The sequence below is a fragment of the Ammospiza nelsoni genome, chromosome 16 (genome assembly GCF_027579445.1).
Source record: "Ammospiza nelsoni isolate bAmmNel1 chromosome 16, bAmmNel1.pri, whole genome shotgun sequence".
Classification (NCBI taxonomy): domain Eukaryota; kingdom Metazoa; phylum Chordata; class Aves; order Passeriformes; family Passerellidae; genus Ammospiza; species Ammospiza nelsoni.
The window spans coordinates 7359530-7379220 of record NC_080648.1 but is presented as its reverse complement, the minus strand read 5'-3'; the positions used below and the strand labels follow the sequence as shown (position 1 = coordinate 7379220).

General features: G+C 42.8%; 2 protein-coding genes across 2 annotated transcripts; one reads left to right on the top strand and one right to left on the bottom strand.

Moving 5' to 3' along the window:
• Nucleotides 1-2523: 2523 nt before the first annotated feature.
• On the bottom strand, nt 2524-6753 carry NUDCD2 (NudC domain containing 2). The gene is made up of 4 exons (XM_059483525.1): nt 6462-6753; nt 5131-5179; nt 3764-3915; nt 2524-2859 (listed from the first exon to the last, which is right to left on the bottom strand). The coding sequence occupies exons 1-4, from the start codon at nt 6648-6650 to the stop codon at nt 2776-2778; spliced, it is 474 nt and encodes a 157-aa protein (XP_059339508.1). The 5' UTR covers nt 6651-6753; the 3' UTR covers nt 2524-2775.
• Nucleotides 6754-7014: 261 nt separating this feature from the next.
• On the top strand, nt 7015-19170 carry HMMR (hyaluronan mediated motility receptor). The gene is made up of 18 exons (XM_059483477.1): nt 7015-7069; nt 7530-7628; nt 8227-8303; nt 8866-8946; nt 9620-9808; nt 10045-10131; nt 10412-10512; nt 11574-11648; nt 11782-11960; nt 12718-12866; nt 13157-13371; nt 13982-14098; nt 14895-15053; nt 16183-16335; nt 16445-16544; nt 16784-16960; nt 17454-17616; nt 18247-19170. The coding sequence occupies exons 1-18, from the start codon at nt 7015-7017 to the stop codon at nt 18264-18266; spliced, it is 2196 nt and encodes a 731-aa protein (XP_059339460.1). The 3' UTR covers nt 18267-19170.
• The last annotated feature ends 521 nt before the right edge of the window (nt 19171-19691 follow it).

The following is a 19691-nucleotide window of genomic DNA, read 5'->3' as shown; positions in this document are numbered from 1 at the left end:
CAGATTTTTTTTTCCCCCAGTTTATTTTTATAAGAGGTTGAGGCTGTGTAGGAGGAACCATATGAGAAAATGCTAAATATATGAAAATATCTGTTCTTCAGCAGTGAATCACAGAATGGTCAGGATGGAAGGGACCATGGGTGGGATCAGCTGGTCCCACCTTGCTCAAGCAGGGTTATCCCGGAGCACATGACACCAGATTTTGTCCAGACATTTCTTGATTAACTCCAGTAAGTCAGACTCCATACCATCCTAGGGATGGATGCCCTGACACCTCAATTAAGCCATGGCACTGAGTGCCACATCCAGTCTTTTTAAACACATTTGGGGGTGGTGACTCCACCACCTCCCCAGGCAGGCATTTTTAATTCATCATCACTCTTTCCATAAATAACTTTTTCCTAGTATCCAACCTGTATTTCCTTTGGTACAGCTTAAGGCTGTGTCCTCTCATTCTGTCAGTTGCTGCCTGGAGAAAGAGACCACCTCCCACCTGAATACAGGCACCTTTCAGGGATCTGTAGAGAGTGATGAGGTCACCCCTGAGTCTCCTTTTCTCCAGGCTGAGCACCCCCAGCTCCCTCTGGTTCCTCAGGTTTGTGTTCCCAGCCCCTCTCCAGCCTCGTTGCCTCCTCTGGATGCGCTCAAGCATCTCAACATCCTTCCCAAGCTGAGGGGCCAGAGCTGGACACAGCACCCAGGGTGTGCCCTCACCAGTGCGCAGTACAGGGGCAGACTGACCTTCCTGCTGCCCACACCATTCCTGATCCAGGCCAGGAGCCACTGGCCTTCCTGGCCACCAGGGCACGCTGCTGGCTCATGTTCAGCGGGCTGTCAGCCAGTACCCCCAGGTCCCTTTGTGCCTGGGCACTGTCCAGCCACACCGTCCCCAGCCTATAACACTGCAGGGGGTTACTGTGGCCAAAATGCAGGACTTGGCACTCAGGTTTATTAAATTTCATCCCACTGGACTCTGCCCATCCATCCAACCATTCCAGGTCTCCCTGCAGAGCCTTCCTACCTTCCAGCAGATCAACACATGTTCCCAGCTTAGTGTCATCTGCAAATTTACTAATGAAAGACTCAATCCCCTCATCCGTGCCATCAATAAAGATACTGAACAGAGCTGGCCCCAGCACAGAGCCCTGAGAACACCACTGGTGCCTGGCTGCCAGCTGGATGCAGCACTGCTCACCACCAGTCTGGGCTGGCCATGCAGCCAGCTCTGAACGCAGCACAGAGTGCTCCTGTCCCAGCCCTGGGCTGCAGCTTCTCCAGGAGTGTGCCAAAGTGCCAAAGGCCTTGCTGAAGTCCAGATACACAACATCCACAGCCTTTCCTGCACCCACCAGGCAGGTCACCTGGTCATGAAAAGAGACCAGGCTGGTCAAACATGACCTACCCCTCCTAAACCCCTGCTGGCTGGATCTGATACCCTGGCCATCCTGTAAGTGCTGTGTGATGGTACTCAATATAAAATGTTCCATTTCCTTACTGGGTACTGAGGGCAGGCTAACTGGCCTGTAATTACCAGGATCCTCCTTCCCACCCTTGTGAATGAGTGTCACATTGGCCAGCTTCCAGTCATCTGGAACATCACCAGTGAGCCAGGACTGCTGGTAAATGATGGAGAGCAGCTTTGCAAGCTCATCTGCCAGCTCCCTCATCATCCTGGGGTGGATCCCATCTGGCCCCACCGATTTATGAACATCCAAGAGGCTCAGCAGTTCTGACTGCCTCCTCCTGGATAACGGGGACCATTGTGCATTGCTCCCTCACACCATCTACCAACCCAGGAGGAGAGTTGTCTTGAGGACAAGGCATCTTCCCACTACAGACTGAGGCAAAGAGTGTGTTAAGCACTTCCTCCTTCTCATCTGTGGGTACTGAGTTCTCTCCCACATCCCATAGGTTGGTCTTAACAAAGGTTGGTTGGTTTGTGCCCATTGTCTCTTGTCCTGTTGCTGGGCACCATGGAGCAGAGTCTGGTCCCTGCTGTGAGCCCTCCCTGCAGACAGGGACAGACAGGGATGAGGTCCCCTCTCAGCTCTATCTCCTCTGGAGGCTGAACAGCCCCAGCTCCCAAAGCCTTTCCTTGTAGGGACATCCTTCAATCCCTTCCACAGCCTCTGCTGGACTCACTCCATGTCCCTCTCATCTTGAGCAGCCCAGCTGGACACAGCACTCCAGATCTGGCCTCACCATGGCTGAGCAGAGGGGCAGGATCACCACCCTGACCTTCTGGCAATGTTGTTCTTGATTCACCCCAGGATATAATTGGCCTTCTTGCCCCCAGGGCACTGCTGGCTCAGGGACAGCTCGTTGTCCACCAGGACTCCAAGGTCCTTCTGCACAGAGCTGCTCTCCAGCAGATCAGCCCCAGCCTGGTGCATGGGGAGATGCCTTCCCAAGTGCACATAAGCAAGAATAAGAATATATCCTTGCATTAAGACAAGTGGTAGATTAATATCTGACTTGTTTACTATAGTGTTTCTAAAAAGAAAAAACCACCCAAACCAAACATTCTGCTTAAAGGCATTACTTTTTATGTACACCTTTCTCTATAGATTGTGCCTTAGTATCATAAAGTTATCACAGCTTATAAATCAGCTGGTAACATTTTGTCTTCAGTCTGCTGGAAAAGATCTTCTTTCTCTTCACTGAAGTAATTTTGACAACAATCCATTGAAGAGATCACTGAAGTCTTCAACAGTTACATGATTCCAGTCCTTAACTGTAACATGTAATTTGTCTAAAGGGTCACATATAAAAAGTTCACTTTTCAAGACTAGAAAAGTCTGGTCCTCCTTTGCTGTAGTTTCCAGAAATTTCTGCCCCACTGAAGTCAAATCCAGGGTTCTGATGGAAGTAAAATTAAAAATTGTTTAGTAAGTAAATTATGTAGAATAAAAATGCCTTAAAAAATCCCAGACAACCCACAAAATAATATTCTGCCATTGTAACAAGAACATACAACAATCAACTTGTCATACATTTATCACAGCACTGAAATTCTTGGAACATGCATCAACAAACACTGAATTGTCATGGGTTGGTTGCCTGCTGCTGAAGTGACTTTGTAATGCTGTTCTTGCTTAGCAAGTAGTCAGATCTGTCAGAAAAGAATTGTTAAGGAAAGTTTAAGAACAAGATATGGCTTTTGGTGTCCTTTGAAACTGCTTTTTGAAAATCTAAGTATGTGTGCTGATGGATAGCAAGGTTCATAAAACTGCTGTTCTCTGCTGCAGTACAGAGCCTGCTGATTCAGCTGGTATGTAAAATGTAATTGTACACCTCTGCAGACATGTACAGGAATAGTTGTGTGCCAAAGGTAGAGCAAAAGAATTTAGGCAATTTTAGTAAAAGTGCAAGGAACATCTTTTCCAGCCAACTATTGTACTCCATCTTACATCATAAACAAGCATATCCAGCAGAGTTGATGTTCAGATTTTATTGTAAATATGGTTTTGTCACAATTCTAGATAATAACAGAAGCTGTGTGGAGCCTAACAGGTGAAAAGTTGTTAGGAAGATGCAATTACTAGAACAGCAACAGCACCTCCAAACTCACCTGAACTTATCACAAACCCTGCAGACAGAGTGCAAACAGAATAATCTCTTCAAAGCACAGTGATAAAACCTTGTAAGCATTTTATAGATATTTAACTAAAACATGTATTTCCATGGCATTTGCTCAGCTTTCCTGGCCATAACCTGTGTGCTAACAAAACATCTAAGGAGTAATTATGGTGCTTTAACTTACTTCTCTTTGGAATCTCTCCAGTGTAAGTTTCCTTTGCATCTGGTCCTGTACCCAAGGGTCAGCAGCATATTCATTTTCTAACAGAGAGGTCCAACAATTTCCAGCATCTCTATTTGTCTTCATTAGAACAATTCGTATCAGCTGCCTGTCTTCTGTTGAATGAAAACACACAGAGCAACTTTAAACTCAGTCCTACCTGCTGGTTCTTTTCTTGGTTTGGTGAATTCAACATTAACAAGCACAAGATACGAAGTAATTTAAATTCTTAATGCCAGTGCCAACCTAGTTCTTGATAAATAAATAAATAAACATTAACAAAAAAAGGCTGAGGCAAAGACAGCCTGTACTGTCATCTCTCTCCTTCTGGCCTGTAAGATGCTGAAGCTGTTTTAAGGGATTAAACACAGTTCATAAGTGCTTCTATTGCAAACATAAAGTAACCTTTTGGAGATGTTCACAACAAAGATTTAATCTACTAATACACACAACTCTGCTAAGGCAATAATGAAAAATTTAAGGTCAGACTGTACAGAGAGTTATTACCAACAAAAAGCCAGAACTAAGTTTAAGCAACATATGAACAGATGGTGTGTATGGCCACAGAGAATATACTGAAAGTATGTTTCAAAATAAATGTGCAGTGCAGGGTGTTCAGTTCTACTGAAGTGAATAAATACAGCATTATAAATGTATTTTGAAGATTATTTGTGTACTGTTAAATACTGGGTTTCACTTCACAATGTGTATTAACACTGTAAATTTTATTGGCTTAAATTACTAAATTATCAATAAATATTTAATATAAATATTGAATGGAAAAGAAAACCCTTCACAGAAAATCACTGAGAGGCACAGTCCACAAATATGATTGTCAAACCCCAAAACATTCAGAATACTTTACAGTATTTATGATACAATGGCCCAATATGCTTTTTTTTCTCATTATATGTAGGAACCTTAGTGTGATTTTAAAATTTCTTTCTGATTCTCTTGGACTGTAGATTTTGTCATTCATTCAAAAAATGTAATGCATAAAGAGTAGTAATTATGGGGAGTCATAGACCACACAGCTCTACCATAACTGTTTACCTTCAAATAAAGGTTTGCAAAAAACTTCTCACTTTATGGAAATGTTGGCAACCCATTGATTAAGACCTTCCAGGATGTGGCATTTTCTCATTAACCTTAGTCTCAAGTGCTTTTGTAAAACCTCAGTTCCTTAATCCAGCAATAATGACTTTGCCTTTTTACAAAGCTAAGGGAAGGAAGTAATCTTTTCCATTAATAAAGAGGGGGTAAATTATTCTGCAGTGTCTACTGGAAAGTTTTACTGTCTTTATAATGTCACTTCAGATGTAGATTATTACCTAAGGTCCACGTTCCTTCATCAGTTACTGTAGAGTCAAAAAGTTTACCCTGCAAAAGACAAGTACAATATTACAAATCAGTGAAACTTTTTCAGCATCCAGTTCACATTAAGAAGTTTTACTCACAACTTAACCACCATGTATTCTGCTGAAAATAAACAGGGTGACCTAGCCCTACAAGTATACACTTGTCAAAGAATTATTGCTTATTACACAATTATTTTTTTTTTAACTGGAGCATTTAATACCTTGTTTCAGTATCTGGAGTCATTGAAAAGGCTTGTGTTTCTCAGCAGGAAATGCCATTTTTAATAATCTTGTCATGAAAATGCAAGGGTTTTTGTCAGGAGTAACATCTAGCTCTGGTGCAGGATACAGGTAGCATAAGCAGTTCATTATAAATGTGAAAGTAAATCTGTCTTTAGGCTGGGTTTTTTTGGTTTTTTTTTTTTTTTTTTTTTTTTGTTGTTGTTGCTGTTGTTTGGTTGGTTTTGGGGTTTTTTGGTTTTTTTTACCTTCTGGAGCAATTAAAGCTGTACACTGAAATGCTGTCCATATTCACAGTAAAATCCATGTGAATTAGTATTTTTATTTTTCATAGAATCACAGAATGGATTGGATTGAAAAGGACCTTAAAGTTTATCTAATTCCAGCTCCCTGCCATGGGCAGGGACACTTTCCACTATCCCAGGTTGCTCCAACCCCTGTCTAACCTGGCCTTGAACACTTCCAGGGACGGGGCATCCACAGCTCCTCTGGGCACCCTGTGCCAGGGTCTCCTCACACGAAACAACTTCTTCCTAATATCCAATATAACACTGTATTCTGACAGCTTAAAGCTTTTCCTCCTTGTCCCATCACCACATGGCCTTGTAAGAGCCTCTCTACAGATCTTTCCAAGTACTGGAGAACAGGCACCATCTGTAAAACCTCGTGCAAGTGAACACAATTGTTTCTAATAAATGCCATTTTTAATGTATCAAACCTGGCATAAAGAACAGAGAGGTGCCACAGGCGTGCCAACCTTCTCCCAGGCGACTAATGACAGCACATGGGGACACAGTCTGGGCTGTGCCAGGGCAGGTCTGGGCTGGACATCAGGAAGAAATTTCACAGAGTGTGACCAGACCTCGGATCGGGCTCCGGGGGAAGTGGCGCGGTCACAGTCCCGGGAGGTGTTTAAGCAAAGCCCGGCTGACACAGTGCTGGGTCAGGGGCTGTACTCGGTGATCTCAGGTATTTTATAACCCAGCTGAGCCCGTGCCTCCCCGGTGCCCCGCGGCCTACGCGTCGGACGGGCCGGCGCCCGCTGCCCGGGCTGCCCGCGGTACCTGCAGCAGCTCCTGCCCGCCCACGGCCAGGGCGATGTGCCGGCTCCGCAGGCTGCAGCGCACGTCCTTGGCGCGGGTGCCCGGCGGGACGCGCACCTCGATGAACACCTCCTCCAGCGTCTGGTACCAGCGGCCCCAGGGCGTCGCGCAGGGCACCACCCCGCTGCGCTCCTCGAACGGAGCCGACATGGGACACGGCGGCAGCGCGCGGCTCCGCGACCCGCACCGAGCCCCGCACACACGGAGTGAGCGAGTCCCACACAGCGAGGGAGCCCCGCGCGGCTCCGCGACCCGCACCGAGCCCCGCACACACGGAGTGAGCGAGTCCCACACAGCGAGGGAGCCCCGCACCGCTCCCGGCCCCGCTCCCCGCGCCCGCCCCGCGCACGCGCACCGCCGGCCACGCCCCCCGGCAAGTCCGCAGCGCGCGTGCCCCGCGCCGGGCGCTCCGATTGGCCGAGGCGGGCGGGGCGGCGGCAGCTGATTGGCTGGTCGGCGCACGCCGCGGCCGTTGGCCCCTTTGAACGCCGGTCCGCGGGGTCCCGGCGCCGTCATGGCCTCCGCGCGCGCGCCGCTCCGCCGCCCCCTACGCCGCGATGGCAGCGCCGGTACGTGAGGGGAGCGCACGGGGGGAGCGGGGAGACCTTCGGCGGGACAGAGGGCCCGGACCGGCCTCCTTTCCTGTGGGCAGCAGCCCGCAGCGCAGTGCCCCAGGGCTCTTGCAGGGGTCCGCTTCTAAGGCAGAAGGTGCCGACTTCGTGTCTAGCCTTGGCTTGCCGAATACAGCCGTGAACGTGTATAATGTTCCGTGTATTTAGTTAGGTGTAGTAACTAAAGCGGTGCCAAGCCTTGCTGACCTCTGGTTCCGTAGTACAGCGCTGTAAGAGGAGCATGCAGAGCTTGCCACGGCTGAGGCATTGCTAGCCAGAGTGTTTGCTGATGTACGAGTCTCTCACAGTGAGGTTTCGGTTGTAGATTTACCCCAGATGTGTGATCAGTCTCATCGAAGCTGAAAGCCCTGTCGTTTGCCTTCATTGTTGTCTATTGTTCTGAAAATCTCATTTTTAGCACGTACTCCCTTGCAAGAATCCCGTAACGTTAAGCCATCAGGTGGAGGGGGAAGTTTGCTGTCCTCTGAAGCATGCCAAGGGGTTAGGAAACAGAAAAGTAAGTAAACATTGCACAGAATACACAATGATAAGGTATCTTTAGATGCTGCAGCTGTTAGTGCTGTTGCTGTTCTGCTGCCCAGAAATTGGTTTCTGTTGCAGAGACTCGCTGCCTGCTTTCCAGCTCAAAGGAACAGCTGTAAAAACATCTATTGGAGTCTACCAAAAATAGCTTTATATGGGACTTCTGCTAATTAGGGGGGCATCTCTGGAGGTCTAATCAACTACTTATTAACCTAGGGTTTAGAGATATTTTCATGCCTATTTAATATCTAAAGCATCCCTCAGTTTAAAACTGACTTTATGGATCTGGATCATGGCAGGGAATTTTGGCAGAAATGGAAATATCAAAGCTAGTCTGGTAGTCTCTTAACTTGGTCAAGTACCCAGAGGAACAATATTGAACTGGCTGATTGCAATAGAAAAGTAGCTGGTATTGAGTTGTGAAGTTGATGGCCTAACAAACAGGTGGAATGCTGTGTTTTGTACACAATTAACCTTGTGTAGTTTTTGTTGCATTTGCCTCACACTCTTTTTTCACCATTTGTACATGCACACCCTCTTTTTTCACCATTCCCTTCTACTTCCTTCTGCAGGTGAGACCAATCTGAGCAGTGAGAAGAGTGTACCCACCCCAGTGACTGCAAGGAGACTCACATCTCTTGGATCAACAGTAAGACTCTGCTGTGGTGTCTGTAGCTCTGTTAAATCCCAGCTAAATCTCTGACTGCTTAAACAATGCAGCCTCTTCATACAACTGTCATTAATCTGCCAAAGTGGAATATGGAACATATTGTTTTATCTGTGTTCCTTAAGACCTAAGCAGGAAAAATGAAGTTGCTGCATTCTTGGGAATCATGTGATAATTAACTTGGGACTAGAGAGCAGCTTGCTATTTTTGATGCTACACTCGTGTTCTTTTTCTGTTTTTCACCATATAAGTATGGTGTGACTCCTTTTTAAGGAGATGGTGTTCCTGCTCTCAGGGGATGGGCAAGGCAGAGTGGAAACCTGGTGGTGAAAGGAACAGGGTACTGCATGTACAGGTTCTGAATGTCCTATGCTGGCATATGGATTTCAAGATTAATAGCTTAACAGGCTGAAAAATTATATCCCTGACATGCTAATTAGATTCATGAGTATTGATGATGTAGGATGAAATTCTGCAAATTCTTGTATTTAACTGTGTTCAGCTACTTGAAGCTACAGATTTCTAACACATCTCTCTTCCAAAGCCTGCTAATGGGATTGGGAAGACTAAAAAAGATGTTCTCCTTATGAAGGAGAAAAAGAAGCAGAAGGCACTGGAGAAGGAGGTATGAATCCATCGTCTGAGTCAAATCCTGTCATGTCTCCTCCCCCTTACAATAACAATAAATATTAGCTGATAGACAGCATGCAAGTAGTTTACAAACAGCTCTGTGCAAAATAAAGATTATCAGATTTTATGGGTGTATAAAGCTCATGGAATTGCATTAATTCCTGCTGACTGTGATCAACTGTTCTGTCAGTGTTTTCAAAAACAGAACTAAGTCCTCTGTTTGGCTGCCCAAAAAAATTCTGTTTTATTGAACATTGTCTAGCTGAAATTTTTTGCTCACTAATTGTCATACTTTTGATGCTGAAGAGGCACCCTGAACTGTATCAGTGCACTTTGGTGTGCTAATTAGTGCCTTGTGTCTCAAATGTCACGTTCTGCCTTTTTGTGTCTCACAGCCAAAAAAGAGAGTTGGTTTGTGTTGCCCATTAAACCGAAGACTATTCTAATTTTTACATTTTGTATTGGCTTGGAAGCATAAAATAAGTCAGATTAAATGTTGCTGTTGTATGCTGTGTGATAATGGGGAATTGTGGTGATTATTTCCTTCCTGTGAATGAGTTGCAGATACATATTCTGAATGAAAGTAAACACAATTTGGATACCTATGCCTGTGGTTTACTTGACTAAACTAAAGATAGTAGGAAATAAAGAAATACCTCATATTTTAGATTCGTGCATTAGTGAGAGAACGTGGAGAGCAGGACAAAAAACTTCATGCTCTGGATGAAGATCTTGTAAAGATGGAAGCAAAGCTGAGTGCTGCATTTCAGGAGAAAACCTCTCTTTCAGCAAACATTGCGTGCCTGAAGAAACAGCTGCTGGAGTTAACAAGAAGCAATGAGCTACTAAAGTCAAAGGTATTCAGACAAATAAATGCAACTTTGCTTTGCCTTGGCTGTTATTGAGCTTCCTGTGCAAGAGGAGGCTTTACTTGCTGATCAGCAGGTGTTTTGATGTAAAGCCTGTCTGGTTTGGGATCTTGTGCCCCCCTGTCTAAACACAGAGTGGGAGGGGAACACTTGGAAAGGGTTGTGTGAGCAGCAATTCATAGAAAGGAATTACACTGAGTGATTTTATCTTCTTTTCTAACAAGCTGTCGGAAGATGGTGTGCAGAAGAAAATGAGCAGCCTGTGCATGGAGTTGATGAAGCTCAGAAACATGAGGGATGCTAAGGAAAAGGTATGACCATTTGTACAGGACAGTAATTCTGAGCTTCTCATCAGGAATAAAGCCAGTGATCCTCAGTATAGCTTGAAGCTCTTGGTGATAGTAGTTGTTTAACAAGTGGCTGATATCTTTACAGAGGGATACCTGCAGTCACATTTAGCATTGTAGCTGGTGCTGTCATAAAATTTAATCATCACTCCTGTTTAATTTCACCACTGTTTCCCACGATGCCTTTTTATTTACTAAATCTCATTTTAATGTTAATATGGTGTATTTTGTTTGGTTTTTTCAGAGTGCACTGGCAAAGCAGGAAAACATGGAAATGAAGCTGCAGGAAGTGCAGAGGAATCTAGAGCATTCAAAGGGCAAAGTAGCTCAGTTACAAGAAAAATTGTAAGTACTATGAAGGGAATTAGATGATATGATATGACTTGGCCGCATTTCCATGCGTATCCTTAGTAGTAACCAAAATCAACGCTGTCTCTCTACTGAGAAGGAGCAAACATTATCAGTGTTTGGAATAAATACAGTGAAATGAAGTTCTAACAACTGCTGTGGTGTGATAAAGCTACCATTAGAAACATTGTTTCTCTAGTGTATGTAGCCAGTTTTGAAAATACAAACTGTATCACATCAACCCTTTGTCTTCCAGTGTGGTATGGGTGGGGTTTTGGTGGGTATGGGGTGGGGAGGGAAGACATAGGTTGTTAGAAAAGAATGGTTATTGAGGTTGGAGGAGAATGTTTGTATGGATGGGATATTTCTGGCCCTTCAGACTACTAAGTCAGCCATAAGCAAGAATAGAAAAGCATTAGAGCAGGAGCTGAAATCCTAATTAAGCAGGCATTTGGCTTGGATTTGATGAACACATTTATGTCCTCCAGAGAAGTGCTCTGAAGAGCCACTGTGGTGCCTTCAGAGCTGCTTTGGTGTAGACACGTGCTCTGTAGAAAGGCAACTGCAGGGTCTCTTGGTTCCAGCAGCTCTAGGTAGATAGAGTGGATTCTAACTCAGCACTTTCTATTCTGCCCAAACCATGTCATGTGCTGCACAGCAACAGAGCACTAACATGCAGCCTGTTGCTGAGGACAGTGACCTGGGATCAACTTCCAGCCTTGTTCAATGTAAGGTTGGCACAATTGGCACTGCGGCACAAACTTGGCTGTGAAAATACACAAAGGTAATAATGCAGGTAGTGCAGGTCACAAAGGGAGGAGGTGCTGATTTGCTAAAAAACTGCTTTATGTTAATGCATTATCGTGCTTGTGGCAAAATGTGGCACAGCATCATTACTACAATGAGAAGACAATCTGGAACAAGGATGAAAAGAGGGTAGAATCACCTCTTAGAGCCAGTATCAATTTTTCAGCTAAACTAGGAGATGAAAAGTATGTGTTACTGCTTAACTCTGGATTTGTTTAAATGTATCTGTCATAAAAACTGTCTGGTTTTAGGTCTGCTACTGAGAGAGACAAAGTTGAAGAAAAGTCTGACACTGAAAAACTCTTGGAATATGTTACAGAGCTCAGGTAAAAACAAATTATTGTCAAGAAGGCAGTTTTCCTCTTGAAAACGAACAGTCCTAAGCGTTTTCCTTTGTGTTGGTGTGGAAGCCTGCAAACAAAATTTAGTGGTCACAAGTGCCTGAATTTTCTTCTACAGTAGCGTTGCAGAAACAGCAGAAAAATACAAACTACAAGTTGCCCAGATGGAGGAGACACTGAGTAAGAAAGACCAAGATATTGAGATCCTGAGGAATACCTTCAAAGCAAAAGAGGAAGAGTCAGGTAAACTGATGAAAGAACTTAATGAGCGGTGTCAACTGCTTCAACAAGAGAAAGGTAATTGTTCTTGTACACTGTTCCATATGTGGGATCACTCCCATGTCTTAAAGCACCTCAAATAGGTGTTTTCTAAAATGTCAATTTAGACTGGTTTTTCTACATGAGAAGTCAAATTTCTGAGCTCCAGCTAGAAACACCAAGGCATGTTTTTAACAACAGGGAAATCACTTCACATCTGACATCTCTTAAGTCTGAATTGGTGTTTCCATGGAGGGTGACTTGGGTAGTATACAATGAAAATTGTAGGAGTGGCTTTCATCTGAAAGGTGAACACTAAGTTCTTGTTGCTTACTCTTCACTGAGAAGCAGTGTAATATTGTGTGAATTCACTGCTAGCAGCTTGTTCACAGATTCACTGAGGTGTTGGGAATGTGGCAAGGATCCTTCTTCACCTCCTTTCTCCTCCTCTCCCAACTCTAGCAACTCTGCAATCTGAGACATGTACTCACTTTTCTGTATCAGCTGCTTTCGGTGTGCTAGCTTGTGCAAGAATCTTTGGGGAACTCATGTAGTTGCTTTTCCCTGCTCTTCTGGTGGAAAAAGCTTGGTCCAAACACTCCTGCTGTTAAAATGATTTTGAAGTGGTTACCCTGAGCCAGTTTTGAGGAGTTTTCAGATGAGTTGTAGGTATGGATTTGTTTCCCTAGATAGGCAAGGGAAAAACTAAGATAGAATGGCAGTGTTATGATTAATATATTGTAGCTATTTGAAGATAGAAAAGGGAATTTGTTATATTGACAATTTTTCTATGCAGAGAAGGAGTCATCTGAGGCCAAAGGACAGTTCCTGAGTATGAATGCTGAAATAGAAGACCTGAAAAAGAAAATTGATTTGGTGGAACAAGAACACCAAAAACTCCTTCAGAAACATGAGGAAGTCATCTCTCAGCTGCAGCAAGAGAAGGTAAATACACACTATGAATTAGTCTAAAAATAGATTGTAATCCCAAGGACTGGCACTAAAAATTGTTGTTTGCACATGAGATGTGCATTCCACAGATTAGGTTATCATTAATATGGCCAAGTGGGAACTGGCCTGCAGAACTTATGTGATCTAATAGGTCTAAGAACCATTCCTGGTGTGATGGGGGGTTTGGTTCTTCCCATAGATTTGAAACTTAAACACTGCAAATTAACCCTTGACTACTCAGGAACTACTGGTAGTTTTAAAATCTGTGGTATTCTGGCATGCAGGAGTCATCTGCATCAATGCAGCAGAAGTTACTGGAGTTTGAAAATGAAGTAACAAGTGAGAGACATCTTCTGGAAGAAGAGCTGAAAGGTACCATGAAGGAGCTGAATAAATTGCATGCAAAGGAAAAGAAAGCTGAAAAGTTGGTGAAGCGACTGGAACAGGAAATCAAGTCTCAAGGTCTTGAACTCACACAGATGGAAGAAGAATTGAAAGGGTTTGTGGAAGAAACTTTTTAATTCAAGCTTTGAAAGGAAAAATGTTAGTTAGTAGTGTAAGCAGAGCTCCTGAGCGCAATTCAGGTTTTAGAGACCTGAGCAGATCTGAAGTGATTTCTTGCTGATTGTTGATTATTGATAGTGATGAGATCTAATCACTTGCACTAGTAACTTGAGTCAGTATCAATAGTAATTTGAGTCAGTTTTACGTTGTTGTAATTTAAAACAAAAAAAGCCAGTTGGGATTTGCTTGGAAGGCTGGTGTTGTAGTGCTCTGGCTTTGCTGTGCTGGACAAGATCTGTGCATGTTGCACTGGCTATTTCTGTCCTGGTGAAGGCTATGACAAAAGTACTTTCAAACCCGTTCTTTCTTGTTTAAGTTTACTATTAGGTTTTTAATCTATTCTATAGCTCCCTTAGAAAACAAAGGGAGGGGGAAATCCTTAGCAATACCTGTTATGAAGATTGTGCTTTAGTATGTGAGAAGTTACTGGTTTGTCACAGTTAATTTATTGCTGCTGCTTCAAGCTTTCTGTAACTGATGGCAGCATTTGGTGATGTGTTCACACATGCTTCTCTGCAGAGTGCAATGCTGAGTTTTTATTTCAGGAAGAATGCAGAGCTGGAGCAAATCAAGGCAATGCATAGCAGTGCTGTATTGAAAATCCAAGAAGAGCACAGCAATACACTGCAGGAACTTGGAAAGATTATTGCTGACTTTGACAGGTATTTAGGTTTTATTAATGTATAGGAGAGGCATTATCTCTAAGATGACAATAAAATGTACTGTTCCTTTATGTGCCACATGTGAGTGTTGGCATGGTATTTGAGCAGAGAATTTTGTGATGGTGTTTGGTGGCATTAAGAATTTATTTCCTGAGTACTAGGCTAGTATAGTGACACAGTATCACTATCTAGTTCAACAAGTTGGATATTTCTTCTTCCAAAATGTAACCAGTTGGAGGAGTTCAGTGGTCTTGAATCACAAAGACTTGTAACTAGTGATGGTGTTCTTGATAATGAAATATCTTACAAAAAGACTTATATAGACTCAAAATTTGCACTGAATTGAATGTAGTTTCCTACAGTTACTGCAATTATTGTACCTTAAAATACTCAGGTAGAGAAAGGATATAAAAAGTGATACTGTTATTACTGAGTATGTGTGTCACCCATGAAGGATCCTGTGGGATATTTCCAAATGCCAACTACAGACAGTAGGTGCTTTACTGTTTAAAATAAATTTCAGAGGGAGTAGGCCCTTTGTTTTAAAACACCTACAAAATATAGTAATATCTGTATCAGAGTTTGTCATAGTGTTACTGCTTATGGCTTTAGGGAGCTGTGTGTGGTTTCTTTCTTACCTTTGGATTTATCAGTGCCTGTACACTGCCACATCTTCAGGTTATACAATCTTGATACTTGCTAGCACAAGTTTGTATTGCTCTTGTAAGGTGTGAAGATTTCCATCTGTTTTTTGCCTGAAGTAACAAGGTTTTTCTCATTTGTACTGTAATACCAGCTACAAGAAAACATCAGCTGAAGAAATTTGCAGTTTGAAACTGGAGAATTTCTCTCTGCAAGAAGAAGTTGCCAGCCTGAAAAGAGCAGGCCAAGAGAATCTGCAGTTGCTTCAAGAGGCAGAATACACTAAAAACAAAGCAAAGGAAGAATATGCAAGGTACTACACAGACAGACTTTTTCTTAAGCTAAAGAATGCAAACTGAGGCTAGGCTTTCTAACTAGAACCTCATGTGATGCTCTAAAGATCACATCAGTAGCTGGTGTAAGCTGAAGTTTCTTGCTTTTCCCATTGGAAAAGGTTGAAAATACTGATAGACAAAATTCGTTAAGTTAATATGCATTAGAAAACTGGTCTGTCCAATCAGTTATTTTGACTTTTGTTTATACATGGAACATGGAGGAAAAGGGAAATACTTGAATGAAATATGTAGGAGTATTGTCTGTTCCAGAAATATCAGTTACAGTGGCTTCTCTGCAAATGAGATCCCCAGGGATGACAAGCAGATGGTTAATGCACAACTCACTCCCTGCCACTCCAGTCTGAATGATGTCAGCTCAAATTCTGCTCACAAGCAGATGCCAATTAATCATCCATGAGATGCTGCACTGTGATAATATAACTGAGGTCCTTTCTCTGCCTAATATGAAGCATCACAGTGCAGCTGATGAGAAACAGAACCCAAGAAGTTGTGTTAGGCCAGTAGCTGAGAACGTGCTTCTGACTGTCTAGCAGTTTAGTGATCCATGTTCTCTATGCTTCTGTGCTGTTAAAATGCTGCCCTTTCTTTCCTCCCACCTGCTTAATGTCTCCAGTTCTGATTAGAGCTGGTAAAAGAAAAACTGAAGAGCTGTTTGCTGGCTGAGGTGGCAGGGGGGGATGGAGCAAAGCTCTTCAGCTGGGGCTGAAGAGAGGGTCAATGCTTTTTTGATATATCCACACTGAACAGTATTGATTAGTTCCTGCTTGAGCAAATCTCTCCATGAAAAGCTTAACTACTAAACCATCCCTGCTAAAAGCTGTTTGGCTTGAACAACCTTAAATGAGCAACACCATCTTTCTTTGCTTGAAAAGGACTGCTTGCATCCTTATAGAAAAAGCTTAAAATGTTGTTCGTCTTAAACTTTACTGCTTTCTGTACTTTTGTTTTCTTTGTGGCAGTTTTTGTGCAAACTTTTATTTCAGTTCTACTAACAGCTTTTCAACCATGGTTATTTGTGGGTTTTAGATTTAGTGTAGTGGAAAAAAAGTAAAAATCAAAGGCTCAATACAAAATGATCTTCCTCAGGATGCTTTCAGAAGTCCAGACCAAGCTTGCACTAAAAGAAGCAGAAACAGAGAGAACAAAAGAGTCTTGCCTTGCACAAGTGACTAAACTTCAGGAAAAATTTGAGGAGCAAACTGAAGATCTGAAAAGAGAACTTGAAGCAGAAAGAGCAAGGTGACTTTCTCAAACTTAAACTGCATATGATGGCATAGCCACGTTTTATTGGGAAGAAGTGCTGAGAGCTAACAAGGAACATAACAAAACTCTGTTCCTTGCTTTTTAGGGAAACCATAAGTGAAGATGTGACCTCTGCCTTAAACAAAGAGATCCAGACCTGGCGTAAACTGTATGAAGATTTACATAACAAAGTGAAGCCTTTTCAGGTGTGTTGTGCAGTAGGTGTTTGTTAGTATCTCTTGACATAAGACTTTTGCACTTGGCTCAAGTTGTACTCTTGAAAGGTAAATATGCTTCTAAGGCATTTATTCTGCAGTGGTTTCCTAAGTTACTATCCAATGAGCCAGCTATTCCCTTTGCCAAACTCATCTTCCTTGGTAGATTTCAGTTCAATAAAAAGTTATGCTGAGTTGCAAGATTTCTAAAACATTCAAGTATATTTCAGCAACAACTAGATGCTTTTGAAGCAGAGAAGAATGCTCTCCTAGAGGAGCAGGGGGCAGCCCAAGAACAACTGAATAAACTGAGTGATGCATATGCTAAACTACTTGGCCACCAGAACGTGAAGCAAAAAATCAAGCATGTTATGAAGCTGAAGGAAGACAATGTCCACCTGAAACAGGTTTGTGAAATGAAAAATTAGAAATCTGCATGTTACTAATGTGCTTGATACCTTTGTTAATTACTCTAAATATTTACAGACTAGTCCTGCAAGCTACTTATTTCTTGGTTTTTAAATTCCCTGCACGAAACAGATTACAATAAACCACCAGACTCCAGAAATGCCAAGAGTTTTATTTTTGACAGGATTTACAACATACAAAGGGATCAGCAGTACAAATAAGTACTTTTACTCTTAGCTTGGTTGGCTTTTCTTAGTTTTTTTTGGGGTCTTAGACTTAAACTATCTGCTGAAAGTTTGAGACTGCCATACTGCTTGTTGGTGTTACACAGTACCTGTATGTGCTGTTGGTTTCTCTACACCTGCATGTTTGGGTTGTTTTAATGCCACCAATAATTGTCTCTATGTTTAGCATTAGGCAAAATGGCTCCCTCAGTAAATGATGAAGCAGAATCTTGTCATGTTCTTTATCTAACATCCAAGTTTTGCCTAGGATGTGTCCAAGCTGCGTGCACTGCTGGCCAAGGAGAAGCAAACCAGCAGGCAGCTTCAGGAGCAGCTGTGTGCAGTACAGGGCATCAAGCGCTTTGATCCTTCCAAAGCTTTCCAGCATGACAGCAAGGAAAATGTTCCTCCAAAAACACCTCTAAAAGAAGGTAAGTGTGAGCTTGATGTAGCCTTTGTACCTCTTAGCCTTAACCAAGGCAGGTATGAGAGCCTTGCATGGTCTGCTGCATCTGAGGGAGGTGAATGGCATCTCTGGTTCCAGAGCAGGTGTTGGAGGCTGCCAGCAGTGGGGCACTCCCAGGGTACTTTCCAGCCCAGATCCCTACAGCCTGGCAGGAATAGGTGTTGTGCCAGGTCAGACAGCAGAGCCATTCTCCTTCTGTCACCAGCTCACATATATTCCTGCTGATGAGGTGACAGGAAATGTCTCCTGCACAGGTGATGGGGTACAAGTGGCTCAGCCAGACCCCTTTGCACCCTGGTTCTTTAGCTGCTACCTGGCAGGACCTTACACCACTGCAGGTGTCAAAGTAAGGTGCAAAAGGTCCTCAGATAAATGTGGAGTGGAAGAACAGATGGAGAGAACATGGGGACACACCAAGGGAAGCAGGGTAGGGGACGGAGTTTCATTATAGGATCTGTTCCAGGGTCTGAAATCCTGGCTTGCCTGCATGGTTCAGAGTGTAGGGCTTTCTGCCCCCCAGGAGACAAGAAATTTACTTACTGTGGTGGGAGCAATAAGTGAAAAACTGAAACTTATTAACGTTTTTCCATTGCAGGTAATAAAAACAAAATTTGAAGTTTTCTTGTTATCAAGAAAATAAATCACCCATAAATTTGTGTGCTGCAGGAGACTTCAACAGACTGCTGCTTCAAGGTGAAATTGGATGCTCTATATAATGCAAATAAGTACGAGCCCTAGAGAAATGATCTAAAATTACATGTATGTCTAAAAACTGTTTTACTGAGAAGCAACAGGTGACAGCTCATTCCTGACTCCTGGTAACATCCTTACAGGCATGAACTCTGAAAAGTGTTCACTGTTGCACATTTTGGATATGCTGAGGCTGCTTAGTTAGGTTTTGAACAGAGCATTTTAAGCACCGGAGATTAAGATGACAAATGAAATCAGATTTTATGTGAGTTTTTTAATTTTTATGTTTTTAATTTTTTTTGCATCTATCCAGTGTATACAATTCTATGATAAATTAATTTTGCTGTTTATAGCTGCTTTGGTACCAATACTGCCAAGAGACCTTTTTACTTCTGTGGCCTACGCACTATAGAACCTGATTAGAAATGGGACTGTACACTTAATTTTGATATTTTACAGGATCTATATTCAGTATGTGTGAACTTAAATCCTGGGGCTAGGTGTTGCAGCTGTTGATCTTCAGAAGAGCATTTTCAGGTCAAAGTTGAATTGACTGCATTTATCTGAATGTCTGTGCACTGTGACTAAGATTAGTGTCTGTCTCAAGAGCAGTGCTGTGTCCTCTGGACTCTTGAACTGCCATAAAATCTCTGTAGCCAGCTGTTGTACGTGATCAGTGCCACAGTCAGGGAATAACAACACAACTTCTCTCACTGGGGTGGGAGGGCATCACAGAGCTCACATGCATTGTACAGACTGGAACTTGGACAGTGGGGAAAGAATCTGTTAAACTGCATTGAAAATTAGGAATATTTTGGCGCAATAAAAATTTTAAATTCATGAATTTGTCCTTTTCCTTTGCAAGCCAGTTATAAAACCCAAAATTACATTACAGTGGGATTCATCTAATGTTCTTTTTTTCTAGTCCGGTCTTCAAAGCGAAGCCCAATGTCAGTCTTGCCTCAAAAACTACGTGTTCTCTAGTCTTAGGCAAGTTATTTAGCTGAACTGTACAATATATAGAACGTGCTATTCTCTGATTTCTCTTAATACAAAAGCGAATACTGAATTTAAGTCAAAGGTGGAACTGTGTTTTTGTTATTGTATCTCTGTGCAGCTCCCTTACACAGAGGTGCTGCAGAGGCAGCACCCAAAGCTTAGCTGGTAGAATTTGTTTGCATTTATGCTGACATTTTGAGCCTTACAGAGATATCATAATTCCTAGGAAATTATATACAGAAAATGCAAATTAAGTCCAAGGAAAGAAGTTGCTAAATGATTTCTCTTAATGTCATATTTGTGTATTTGCTGGATTACTTAGTCCTTTGAAGACTGAGGGTGAGGATTACT